General features: G+C 35.5%; 2 protein-coding genes across 2 annotated transcripts; both read right to left on the reverse strand.

Annotated features, from left to right (window-relative positions):
• Positions 1–913: 913 nt before the first annotated feature.
• On the reverse strand, positions 914–2,934 carry LOC148071900 (uncharacterized). Its single transcript, XM_087799231.1, has 6 exons — positions 2,892–2,934; positions 2,181–2,498; positions 1,534–1,875; positions 1,360–1,473; positions 1,254–1,270; positions 914–1,178 (listed from the first exon to the last, which is right to left on the reverse strand). The coding sequence occupies exons 1-6, from the start codon at positions 2,932–2,934 to the stop codon at positions 1,080–1,082; spliced, it is 933 nt and encodes a 310-aa protein (XP_087655357.1). The 3' UTR covers positions 914–1,079.
• An 8,588-nt stretch (positions 2,935–11,522) lies between these two features.
• LOC148071901 (uncharacterized) lies at positions 11,523–13,260 on the reverse strand. Its single transcript, XM_087798856.1, has 6 exons — positions 13,202–13,260; positions 12,713–13,018; positions 12,232–12,570; positions 12,063–12,170; positions 11,939–11,955; positions 11,523–11,864 (listed from the first exon to the last, which is right to left on the reverse strand). Exons 1-6 carry the CDS (start codon positions 13,242–13,244, stop codon positions 11,760–11,762), a joined length of 918 nt encoding a protein of 305 aa, XP_087654982.1. The 5' UTR covers positions 13,245–13,260; the 3' UTR covers positions 11,523–11,759.
• Positions 13,261–13,941: the final 681 nt, after the last annotated feature.

The raw sequence follows: 13,941 nt of genomic DNA on the forward strand, positions 1-13,941 counted from the left end.
TTTTTTCGCTGTTGTCTGTCATTTGCGGCATTTTCTTTTAGTCCAGATGCTCATGAAAAAGTTTCTTCTTATCTCTCTAGTTTTGACCTGTGACCTCTCTGGAGGTGATTAACCAAACATCCCAGGTGCTTGAAAGTTCAGATTGTGAGTTGAAGTCAATTTTTAGGGTTTTCTTGGTGCGTATAAGGAACTGTCCAAGGTGCTGATGACACTGAGCTCTCAGCTTTTTCTATCAAGCTTTTCAAGTTAATTTTAATTCAATAGCTGGATAAAAAACTTCTGGAGTTTTAACTCCATGTTTTTTTCTGATCGTCAAGATAGCAACACCAGTTATTATAACACAACCTTATTTGAGGCACAGACATTTTTTAGTGTTTTTGAAGTCATGTCTGCCTTCACCGAAATTCACTCACAAGATGAAAAATATTTGAATGTCACAGAAGTCAGTTTTTACACAGTATAATCAAAATTGTATCGAAACTTTCATGTTACTTTGGTCACATATTCAAACTTCCTGTCTCTTTCTTAATGAGGTCAAGAACATTTGTTTCTTCTTTTCACCACTTGTAACTAAACCACAAACACCTTCCTCACACTCAGACAAAAAACATTTATCTTAATATTTGATGATTTGAGTATGATTATAAATAAAAATGTGATATATTTCAATAAATATATGATTTTACTGACGTGTGTCTGCGTGGTTGAGGATTAACACAAGTAGAGACAAACGTTGTTGTTGTTTTTTTATTCAAAAGTTTACTTCAGTTTTATTAAAGGATACAAATACAAACAAGATAAAGTGTTAAACAGAAACAGTTATTTTAAGGTTTCCTTTAGTTTCTGTGGTCACTTGATTATAAAGATACAAAATAATAACAGTCATGAATTGTTGCCCATTAACACTGGTCTGATCTTTATCATGAAAGCATCACAGTTTTATTTTTGTTTTTTTTCTATTGTATCTAGCAAGCAACATAACAAATCTGAAAATAAAACTAAATACATTTTTCAGAAAAAAAAAAAAAAACGTCGACATCTTCTTCTTCTTCTTCTTCTTCACAATCCTCTCATCACTTTTATATGTGTCTTCTCTTCACATCTGCTCTGTATTCTCCCTCTCCAGCCTTCATCAGAGTAAAAATGGCCACAGAGTGAACAGATGAATATTCACTTCCCTGCATGAATGAAACGGACAAAATGGAATTAAAAACAGATTTAATAATTTTCACCTTTACATCCTAAATATCTACCTGCTGCACATGTTGCTCTTCAGTGGATGGTGAAAAATATTGGCAGATAAAATCAAAATAATTATAAAGTCATCTTCTTATTTTTATTATTTCATTATTTACTCACCAACACATTCATCAAGAATCGTGAGGAGGTAAATCAGTAGAACCATAACTCCGAGACCTATGGAGACAACAGCTGCTGGCCTAGTTGTCATCAGAAAATCATCGGTAGAGATATCTGGAGGAACGAAATACATTATTGAGCATAGTCTTAATGCAAATGTAACTGGTCCTTTACCTTGAACGTCTCTGATGTTGGAACCATTTCCAAAGAAAATGTGTCCACATGAGACGACGGCGCAGTAGAGGGTCTCATGGTGAGAGGAGCTCACGTCTCTGGACAATTTGTAGAAACATTTCCTGGTTTGAATCGTAGAGTTTTCTTCACATTCATCACCTCCAATGTCACCAGCCAAGAGAAAACGTGGTGCCTTGTCTGCTCCAGATTTGAACCAGTAAACTGATTCTTTTCCAGAACATGAGTTGTTCTTCTTCGTGAGGAGTGAACATTGAAGATTACCGGAGGTTCCTGAATGCAGCAGATCAGTCTGAACCACATCAGTTACATCAGCATCTCCGTCTGTGAAGAAGTCCAAATATTTAGAGATGATTCATGAAAATATTAGACAAAAAGCAGCCAACATGTTTAAATGCTAAAATATAAAATATTAACATACAAACGATGCAAGAGAAGGTGCACATAATCTATGGACATTAAAAAAACTTATACGATATTATCATGGAATGTTATCACTTAACTCAAACAAGTCAGATCTAAATGAATGGAAATGGAAATAAACAAACAATCAAATTGCTAAAAAAAATGTTTTAACCACATAATGTTTTATGTGTATGTCAAATAATCCAAAAAAAGTGTTAATGTACCTTTAACATGCAGAAAAGTTGTATTTATAAATCTCATCTTTGCGCTCACAACTTCACTGCAGAAGTAAAATCCAGTGTCTTCCGTCTCTGCTCTGGTAAAACTCAGATCAAAATGTTTCGAGTCATGTTTTGCAGTGAATCGAGGAGACCTGGTTTGTAATTGTAATCCAAAGGGATCCGCATAGACTAAAACTTCCAGCAGGTTGTCAGAAGTTAATCTGGTCCACTGTAAATTCCCGAATCTGCTCACAATGTTGCATTCTAAAGTCACATCCTGTCCAGCAAGTACGGTGCTTGACGAAAATTTTTGATCACATCCTGGAACAGATTAAACATGTAGTTATTGTTTGTGAATTCAAATATTTGAACATTTTTCTTGAGAATGTATTTAATAATTTTTGTTCCACACCAAAGTGTAAAAACCTTTGCTGATCAGTATTTCTACGGTGTAAAGGTGAAATACACAACATTATATGGTTAAATGTGTACCAGATAATCAGACAAATCTGTTTGTTATTCAGATCAATTTTTAAAGTCTAAATAAACTCTGAATTAAAAGGATTTCTTACTGAATTTAAAATAAAAGTCGAAACAAATGAAGAAATATATATATATATATATATATATATACAATCACAAGTTAATGTTATTACAAGTAAATCAAGTGTTAAAATAGATATATAGAAAGTTCATAAAGCTGATAATTCTTACCTCCAGTCGAGACAAAGACGAAGAGAAAATAAATATAAAACATCTTCACCACAAGTCCAGCCAAGTTTCAGATACAAAACCTACAAACCGAAGCATTTATGTTGCGACACAAGTGGGTGGGAACAAAAGAATCATTGGTCGGTCGTCATTTTTTTCTTCTCAGTTCGACCAATGAAAATAATCAGCTTGTTTTTTTCACGCCAGAAGAAGTTTACATGTTCAAAATGTGTCTCTTTAGTTTACGATCTCTTCTCTCTGTGTTTTTTTTACATTTTTAACTTTCTCAACCAAAAGCAGCTGCAGGAATCTTTTGTGGTTTGAAGATTTACCCTCATTATTCTCAGTGAATGTTTCATCTTTTTAGAGGAAATTGACGTCTTAAAACATGTATTGAAATAAAGTTGACAGTTGACATAATAACATTAAATATGTGATTAAAACCACTTTATTTGTTTGAACCTGAACTTAATATAGACAAAGATGGTTTGAAAATAAATGAATATTATCTTCAACACACACAAGCCAGGTTTAAGATAAAAATAAAAATAAATTCTATGATACAATGAAAGAGCAGATACTTAACAAGGGGGGAACTTAACAAGGTATTTGTCAGTAGCCACTTATTTGAAAATAAAAAATGTCAATAGAGGAATTTGACTTCTGAAAACATATTACACAGGAAGTACGCTTTAGACAATCAATATATAGGCAATTAAAACATCTTTATTTTATGTATTTTCTTCAGGATTAAAAAAAAAAAACATTTTAGAAAATGTTTATTTTATTTTATTTGCAGTTCACAAGAATCTCTCACCAGTTGATTTTTATTGAGATCAACTAGGTCAACTAATGTGTTGATTTAAGTTTTTCTTAAATATATCTTGGACCTCTATTTTACTCATTAGTATGAAGTCTCCAACTCCAAGACACTCATTGTATAAACAAAGCAGGACATAATCACAGCTGGCTGGAGGAGGAGTGAAGCCATGATTACATCATAATGGACTCAGATTTTTGGACAGGAAATAAGTCTATAAATCAATTACTTCAAAACCACATCATGATGAGGGACTTACTACCATCTTGGAGAGAAAGACTTCAATTAAAAAAAGAGATAGAGGTGGATAGATGGACAGATGAATGGGTGGATGGACAATTGGGTGGATGAATATATGGAAGGATGAATGGGTGGAACATTTAAGTTTAATGGTACACTTATAATGACTACTGCAACAAAAGTTTATCTACTATTCATTTAATAAAGTAAATCTTACATAATCTAATTCCTGATCACACAAATGTACTACAAGTTAATAATAGACCTAAATAAAATGAGTTTGGATTCATTTTGTTTTGCTTAGATTATGTCTCTTTATCGTAAAGTAACACTCACTCTCAGAGAAAGAACCTCCCACATCAGCTTCGATTCATCCTCCGACTGCTCAATGGAAAGTCTTCTCTCTCTGTGGTCTAGAGTGCAACGTTAAAACCTGTCAAGCGATGGCCTCTGACTTCCTGTCTTCTTCTTCTCTCTGAGGCTTGATGGGCTTCCTGTCTTATGACTCCTATGTGATAAAACACAATTCTTTCAAATGTATTCACACAAAAATGTGAAGCTAGCTTCTTCTTAAATGACATATTTTGGATAAATATGAACTATATCTATCTAATGCTATGTTTTAAGATACATTAATCTAATGCTAGTCTATTCTGAATCTAATGCTAAGCTATAGTAACTCTAATGCTAACCTAGTTAGATCCTGATCTACCATATTCCATATATAATCCTAAAATACCATATTAAGAACGCTAAGATATGCTAAGAAAAGTGAAAAGAAATGAAAATTGTATTTTTCATTGTAAATTGTTTTCAGTTTTATAAAATATTTATCAGAATATTGATTCCAGATTATTTATTTTAATGTTACATTTAGGCTTTTAAAATTACTTTTAATGAAGTTTTGTTAGACATTAAAAAGTTATTAAACATCTTGAAAAATGGAAAAGTCATCCTGTACATGTTCGTGCAGGATGAAGTCTGCAGAGGGTTTATATGTTTGTTCAGCTCTCGTGTGGTTACTTGACACGCAGAGATGAAAAAAAAATTACACTTTTCTAAACCTTGTGCAGCAATAGACAGGAAGAGCGTTTGACGACCTCAACAACAAGAAACTTTCCATTCAACTGTGAACAACAAGTTCTTCTGCTGGATCTGAAACTGTTTAAAAATAGAAAACTACTTCATTTTATCTTTAATTAAGTTCAATTCTGATTCCAAAGTGGAACATTTGAGGCACTTAGAAAGTTTTAAGGTACTTGGACAAAATTAATTAACAATATTAATTGCTATAAAATTAAAAAATATTTTTTGGCTAATTTATGTATGTTTTTTGTGGAGTGTGTGACAAGAGTGAATGACCTTCACAATCTTAAAATAAACGGTGTTGCAATAACTGTCTCCATGAATGTCCAACTTTCTCCAATGTTAGATTAGAAATAATTCAAAGAAAATTTAACCAAAATGAAGCAGTAAAATGTGTGTTTCTTTTTGTTTGTGTCAGAGCAGGTGACTCTCTTTCCACTTTTTCTCTGTTGTCTGTCATTTGTGGCATTTTCTTTTAGTCCAGATGCTCATGACAAATTTTCTTTACCTTCTTATCTCTCTGGTTGTGACCGGTGTTTAACCAAACATCCCAGGTGCTTGAAAGTTCAGACTGTGAGTCTGAGTACATTTTTAAGGGTTTTCTTGGTGCTTATATGGAGCTTTCCAAGGTGCTGATGACACTGAGCTCTCAGCTTTTTCTATCAAGCTTTTCAAGTTAATTTTCATTCAATTGCTGGATAAAAAACTTCACCTTTTTAACTCCATGATTTTGTTTGATCGTCAAGATAGTAACACCACTTATTATCACACAACCTTCTTTAAGTCACAAATATTTTTTAGTGTTTATGTTTTTGAAGTCATGTCTGTCTTCACCGAAATTCACTCAAAAGATGAAAAATATTTTAATGTCACAGAAGTCAGTTATTACACAATATAATCAAGGTTGTATCGAAACTTTCATGTTACTTTGGTCACATATTCAAACTTCCTGTTTCTTTCTTAATGAGGTCAAGAACATTTGTTTCTTCTTTTCACCACATTTGACAAAACCACAAAGACCTTCCTCACACTCAAACAAAAACATTTATTTTATTATTTGATGATTTGAATATGATCATAAATAGAATTGTGATATATTTCAAGTAATATATGACTTTACTGTCGTGTGTCTGTTTGGTTGAGGATTAACACAAGTTTAGACAAACATTGTTTTTTTTTTAAATTCAAAATTGTATTTCAGTTTTATTAAAGAAAAAAAATACAAAAAAAAGTGTTAACAGAAACAGTTACTTGTAAAGTTTCCTTTAATTTCTGTGGTCACAGATTATAAATATACAAAATAATAACAGTCATGCCCATTAACACTGGTTTGATTTTATCATGACAGCATTACAATTTTATTTTTATTTTTTTTCTATTGTATCACGCAAGTAGCATAAAAAATCTGAAAATAAAACTTTATACATTTTTCAGAAAAATAATATATATTCATAGACTTCTTCTTCATAATCCTCTCATCACTTTTGAAAGTGTCTTCTCTTCACATCTGCTCTGTAATCTCCCTCTCCAGCCTTCATCAGAGTAAAAATGGCCACAGAGTGCACAGACAAATCTACACTTCCCTGCATGAATGAAACGGACAAAATGGAATAAAAAACAGATTTAATGATTTTTTAATTTTTACATCCTGAATATCTACCTGCTGCACGTGTTACTCTTCAGTGGATGGTGAAAAATATCGGCAGATAAAATCTGAATAATTATAAAGTCATCTTCATATTTTTATTATTTCATTATTTACTCACCAACACATTCATCAAGTATCGTGAGGAGGTAAATCAGTAGAACCATAACTCCGAGACCTATGGAGACAACAGCTGCTGACCTAGTTGTCATCAGAAAATCATCGGTAGAGATATCTGGAGGAACAAAATACATTATTGAGCATAGTCTTAATGCAAATGTAACTGGTCCTTTACCTTGAACGGCTCTGATGTTGGAACCATTTCCAAAGAAAATGTGTCCACATGAGACGACGGCGCAGTAGAGGGTCTCATGGTGAGAGGAGCTCACGTCTCTGGACAAGTTGTAGAAACATTTCCTCGTTTGAATCGTAGAGTTTTCTTCACATTCATCACCTCCAATGTCACGAGCCAAGAGAAAATGTGGTGCCTTGTCTGCTCCAGATTTGAACCAGTAAACTGATTATTTTCCAGAACATGAGTTTTTCTTCCGACTCTGCTCTGGTAAGATTCAGATCGAAATGTTTCGAGTCACGTTTTGCAGTGAATCGAGGAGACTTGGTTATTGATCGACTTCCATAGGGATCCAAAGAGACTAAAACTTCCAGCAGGTTCTCAGAAGTTAATCTGGTCCACTGTAAGTTCCCGAATCTGCTCACAATGTTGCATTGAAAGTCACATCCTGTCCAACAAGTACGGTGCTCGACGAAAAGTTTTGATCACATCCTGGAACAGATTAAACATGTAGTTGTTGTTTGTGAATTAAAATATTTGAACATTTTTCTTTACACTTTACCATTTATTTTTATTCTACACCAAAGTATGTGACCGGGTACATCAGCACGTGTGTTGACAACATCGTCCCCACCATACATGTCAGGACATTCCCCAACCAGAAGCCCTGGGTGAACACTCAGGTACGAAGCATGCTGCGTGCTCGCTCCACTACTTTTAAATCTGGCAACGAAGCTGAGTACAAAACTGCCAAGTACCAACTGAGACATGCCATCACAACAGCAAAGAGACAGTATCGAGAGAAGCTGGACAGCTTCTACTCCACTGCTGACTCTGGGCGGATGTGGAGGGGCTTGCAGCACATCACAGACTACAAGACCAGCACCAGCATCATCAGTTCTACGGACAACCTGCCAGACGACCTCAACGCTTTCTACACACGCTTTGAGGCCACAATCAACAACACCGGAACAAACACACACACCTGGACTGCCGTACCCCCCTCACCACCACCAAAAGTCTCTTCAGGACAGGTACACAAAGTACTGAAGAAAATCAACCCCCACAAGGCAGCAGGACCAGACAACATCCCTGGCCGTGCACTCAAAGCATGTGCCAACGAGCTGGCTGACGTCTTCACCTCCATATTCAACCTCTCCCTAAGCCAGAGCACCGTTCCCACCTGCTTCAAAACTACAACAATCGTCCCCCTCCCTAAGAAGAGCCCACCCACCTGCCTGAATGACTACAGACCAGTAGCGCTCACTCCAATCATCATGAAGTGTTTCGAGAGAGTGGTGCTGGCTCACATTCAGAGCAGCATCCCAGACTCACTGGACCCCCTGCAGTATGCTTATCGACCCAACAGGTCCACCACCGACGGCATCTCAGCTGTCCTCCACCATTCCCTTTCCCACCTGGAAAACAAAGAGTCCTATATCAGGATACTCTACAGCTCCGCCTTCAACACAGTGATCCCTTACAAACTGACCCACAAGATGTCCACACTTGGCATCCACCCTACCCTCTGCGACTGGCTCCTTGACTTCCTGACTGGCAGACCCCAGACTGTCAGGATTGGCAAGAGAACATCAACCAGCATTATCACAAACGTTGGCACTCCACAAGGATGTGTCCTCAGCCCCATCCTCTACACCCTGTTCACACATGACTGTGTCGCCTCCCACAAAGACAACACCGTCCTAAAGTTTGCTGACGACACCGCGGTGATAGGATGCATCACCGCGGCGAACGAAGCGCCCTACAGGACAGAGGTGGACAGTCTGGTTTCCTGGTGTGAGGACAACAACCTCACCCTCAACACAGACAAAACAAAGGAGATGATAGTGGACATGAGGAAGGAGAGGAGACCTCACCAACCACTGTTTATCCGGGATCTTGAAGTGGAGCGGGTGAGCAGCTTTAAGTACCTCGGGGTCCACATCACTGAGGACTTAACGTGGGCCACCAACACAACACAGCTGGTCAAGAAGGCACAGCAACGGCTGTACTTTCTGAGGAGGCTGAGGAAGTTTGGCATGTCGACAAAGATCCTCAGAAACTTCTACAGCTGTGTCGTGGAGAGCAGTCTGACCAACTGCATCACTGCGTGGTACGGCAGCTCTACGGCCATGGACCGCAAACGTCTGCAGAGAGTGGTTAAGACAGCGGAGAGGATCACCAGGTCTCCACTGCCCTCTCTGCACAGCATCTACCACCACAGAGTCCACAGGAGAGCTGCCACCATCATCAAGGACAGTTCCCACCCACAACATGGACTGTTTACACTCCTGCCCTCGGGACGCAGGTACAGGAGTGCAAAATGCAGGACCACACGCCTGAGAAACTCTTTCTACCCCACTGCAATAAGAATCATAAACAGCTGAACACTGCACTGTTGTCACTTTAAATCCATCTCATGTACAGTTCCCCTTCCTTTCTTATATTATTATTATTTATTTTTTTTATTGTTATTTTATCTTGACTTTTTTGCTATGTATATTTATTTTTATTTTTTTGTTACGCCGATATTTGTGGAGGGACGGCAAAGAAAGAATTTCATTGCATAGGGAAACGTGTTTCTCGATGTATATGACAATAAACACTTTGAATCTTGAATCTTTGCTGATCAGTTTTTCTAGGGTGTAAAGGTAAAATACAAAACAATATGTGGTTGAATTTGTACCAGATAAGCAGTAAAATCTTTTTCTTAAAAACATAATTTCAGCTGATCTTTTAAAGACTAAAGAAATTATTTACTGAAATTTAAATGAAAAACAAAACAAATGAAGAAATATATATATATATATATATAACATCACAAATTAATGTTAATACAAGTAAATCAAGTTTTAATATAGATAAATAGAATGTTCATAAAGCTGATAATTCTTACCTCCAGTCGAGACAAAGACGAAGAGAAAATAAATGTAAAACATCTTCACCACAAGTCCAGCCAAGTTTGAGATACAAAACCTACAAACTGAAGCGTTTATGTTGCGACACAAGTGGGTGGGAACAAAAGAATCATTGGTCGGTCGTCATTTTTTTCTTCTCAGTTCGACCAATGAAAATAATCAGCTTGTTTTTTTCACCCCAGAAGAAGGTTACATGTTCAAAATGTGTCTCTTCAGTTTACGATCTCTTCTCTCTGTGTTTTGTCAACCAAAAAGCAGCTGCAGGAATCTTTTGTGGTTTGAAGATTTACCCTCATTATTCTCAGTGAATATTTCATCTTTTTAGAGCAAATTGACGTCTTAAAACATGCATTGAAATATAGTCGACAGTTGACATAACAACATTAAATATGTGATTAAATCGACTTTATTTGTTTGCAAACCTGAACTGTATAATATCTTAATCACAAGTCCAGGTTTAAGATTAAAAAAAACAAAAAAAACTTTATTATTAAACTTCTATGTTACAATGAAAGAGCAGATAGGGGGGAACTTAACAAGGTATTCGTCGGTTGGCACTTAGTTAAAAAAAAAAAAAAAATGTCAATAGAGGAATTTGAGTTCTGAAAACATCTAACACAGGAAGTAGGCTATAGACACTCAATATATAGGTGATTAAAACAACTTGATTTTAAACCATTTTAGAAAATGTTTATTTTATTTTATTTGCAGTTCACAACAACCTCTCACCCTCGTCTCTTATTTATTGAGTTCAACTAGGTCAACTAATGTGTTGATTTAAGTATCTCTTAAATATATCTTGGACCTCTACTGAAATCTCAAACTCCAAGACACTCATTGTATAAACAAAGTGGGGTGTAATTACAGCTAGCTAGAGTTAAGGAGTTAAGCCATGATTACATCATAATGGACTTAGCTCTCGTAACCTCTTGTTTGCCGAGATTTTAGAAGGGAAATCATTTTATAAAGTTATAACTTCAAAACCACATCATGATGAAGGACTTACTGCATCTTGGAGAGGAAGACTTCAATTAAAACAAAAGAGATAGAGGTGGATAGATATACAGATGAATAGGTGGATGGACAGTTGGGTGGATGAATATATGGAAGGATTAATGGGTGGAAACTTGTCTGTAAAAAATCTTTATCTTCATTAAAATTCACACAAAAGATGAAACATGTTTGAACGTCACAGATGTCAGATATTAGACAATAGAATCTGAGCTTGTATGGAAACTTTCATGTTACTTTGGTCACGTATTCAAACTTCCTGTCTCGTTCTTCATGACATCAAGAAAACCTGTTTCTTTTTCTCACTGCATGTGACAAAACCACAGAGACCTTCTTCAGACAAAAACATTTATCTTAATATTTGATCATTTAATGAGGCCACAATAGATCAAGTTTACTTGTTTAAATATTTTTATAAATTAAAATGTGGTAGATACTTTAATAAATATATGTTTATTGTGTATATATTTTAATGTTGTGTGGTTGAGGATTAACACAAGTTGAGACAAAAGTAGTTCTTTTTTTTTAATCAAAAGTTTTATTAAAGAAGAAAAATACAAACAAGATAAAGTGTTAGACAGAAACACTTCCTTGTAAGGTTTCCTTTAGTTTCTGTGGTCACTTGATTATAAAGAAACAAAATAATAACACTCTTGAATTGTTGTCCTTTAACACTGGTCTGCTCTTTATCATGACAGCATCACAATTTTATTTAATTTTTTTTTTTTCTTTTGTATGACACAAGCAAATAAAAAATCTAAAAAGAAAACTTCATAAATGTTTCGGAATAAAATTAAAATATTTATCGAGATACTTGATATTCTTCTTCTTCTTCCTATTCTTCTTCACAATCCTCTCATCACTTTTGAAAGTGTCTTCTTTTGACATCTGCTCTGTATTCTCCCTCTCCAGCCTTCATCAGAGTAAAAATGGCCACAGAGTGCACGGATGAATCTACACTTCCCTGCATTAATGAAACAGACAAATGCAATCAAAAACAGATTTAATAATTTTCCCTTTTACATCCTAAATACCTACCTTCTGCACTTGTTGTTCTTCAGTAGATGTGGAAAAATATCGGCAGATGAAATATAATAAATATAAAGTCTGATTAATTCTGATACTTCAACTTTATATATATATATTTTTTTCCTTTACTCACCAACACATTCATCAAGTATCGTGAGGAGGTAAATCAGTAGAACCAAAACTCCGAGACCTATGGAGACAACAGCTGGTGACCTAGTTGTCAAAAGGTCAGTAGAGATATCTGCGGGAAAAAAAAAACATTATTAAGCACAGTCTTAATGCAAAAGTATCTTGTCCTTTACCATGAGCGGCTCTGTTTTTGGTTCTGTGTCCAAAGAAAATGTGTCCACATGAGACCACAGCACAGTGAAGCGTCTCATCATCAACAAAGTTCTCATCTCTGGACAAACTGTAGACGCATTCCCTCAATCCAGATGTAGAATTCCAGTTGCAATCATCAGGCCTGGTTTGACGTGCGACCAGTAAGCTCGGTGACTCTTCAGTTCTGGATTTGAACCAGTAAACTCTCTCTGTACATGAGTTACTCTTTGAACCAGAAGAAACTGAACATTGTAGATTGAAAGGAGGTCGTTGGACATCAGGTGAAGTCTCTTGGATATCAGTGATCGCAGGTTTTATTTCTGTCATGAATGAAGAAAGTAAAAATGGTAAATTTATCTTCATTTTGATACTAGTTCAGTGAATAATATACATTATAATGAAATGTACGCATACAGTATAAAGTAAGTAGTAAATATGTATTAAATAAGGAGGTCACCTTACCTTCAACTTGCAAAAGAGTTGCGTTCAGAATCTTAAAATCAGAATGCCACGCTTCACAGCAGAAGTAAAATCCTGTGTCATTCAAATGTAATCCATGTAAATCCAGATCAAATGTCAATAATTGATAGTCTTTCCTAACATTTGAAACATCAGGTGAGTTGAAGGGATCTTTCTTAGATAACATTTCAGGAAACTTGTCTGTAAAAAATCGAATCCATGTCCTTGTCCCGTATTTGCTCTGAGCTCTGCAGTGAAGACTCACATCTTGTCCGACTTGAACAGATCTCAGAAAAATTCTTTCACACCCTGGAAAACAAAGATAAGACAAGAAAATCATAAGTTAGAATCCCAACAGGAAAGTAATATGAAAGGATTTGAAAAACCAGACCATAATTTCTCTGAAAAGAAAATGTAACTATTATAAAATAAAGTGAAACTGTTTCAACTTGAGTCAGTGATTATTATTTTATCATAGAAACCAAGACTTACCTCCAATCCAGAGCAGAGCAGCCAGATAGAAGAACGACAGCATCTCCACGACAGCTTCAGCAAACGCGACAGTTTGAGGTAAAGACTCTCGGCGCGATACTTTGAAGTAGAAACACAAGAGGAGGGAGGAAGTAAGTTCTCTCATTTCATTGGACGATCTTCGACTCTTTGATTTTGAGTTCAGCGAATGGAAGAAGTCTTTGTTGAAAGTCTTGTGGACTCAGACGGCAGATGTTATAACTTTTACTATCAACTGAAGAAAAAAATAATGATTTAGGTTTTTTAAAAATTTATTTTAAAAGATGTCTTCAATCACTAAGACTAGATTCATCACCTACTTTAACTCGACTTCTAGTATAAATGTTGTGTGTTTTGTTTAAAGTCTGCAATTTTAACAGACATAACTCCATCATCAAATTACAGTTTTTTTTTTTTAACATTCATATTGTTGTCTGTTTATGTGCTCTGTTGACACTGAACTTTCTGACAGCTTTTCTCTCTGAGAGATTTTAATTCAACATCTAAATGAAAACTTCTGGTGTTTTTAACTCAGGATTTTGTCTGAACGTCAAGATAGCAACACCAGTCATCATCACACAACCTTCTGTGAGTCACAAACGTTTTTATTCATTTTTGATTCCATGTTTATCTTTATTAAAATTCACAGAAAAGATGAAACATGTTTGAATGTCACAGATGTCAGATATTACACAATAGAATCTGAGCTTGTATGGAAACTT

This window comes from Callionymus lyra, chromosome 9, assembly GCF_982586985.1.
Source record: "Callionymus lyra chromosome 9, fCalLyr1.hap1.1, whole genome shotgun sequence".
Taxonomy (NCBI): Eukaryota; Metazoa; Chordata; class Actinopteri; order Syngnathiformes; family Callionymidae; genus Callionymus; species Callionymus lyra.

Coding starts and splice junctions, on each gene's coding strand:
- LOC148071900 (XM_087799231.1), bottom strand. CDS start 2,934: ATGTTTTATATTTATTTTCTCTTCGTCTTTGTCTCGACTGGAG. Junction 1,876..2,180: donor AACTTTTCTGCATGTTAAAG/GTACATTAACAC, acceptor ACTTCTTCACAG/ACGGAGATGCTGATGTAACT. Junction 1,474..1,533: donor CAACATCAGAGACGTTCAAG/GTAAAGGACCAG, acceptor TCGTTCCTCCAG/ATATCTCTACCGATGATTTT.
- LOC148071901 (XM_087798856.1), bottom strand. CDS start 13,244: ATGCTGTCGTTCTTCTATCTGGCTGCTCTGCTCTGGATTGGAG. Junction 13,019..13,201: donor TGCTCTGCTCTGGATTGGAG/GTAAGTCTTGGT, acceptor TTTGTTTTCCAG/GGTGTGAAAGAATTTTTCTG. Junction 12,571..12,712: donor AACTCTTTTGCAAGTTGAAG/GTAAGGTGACCT, acceptor CATTCATGACAG/AAATAAAACCTGCGATCACT.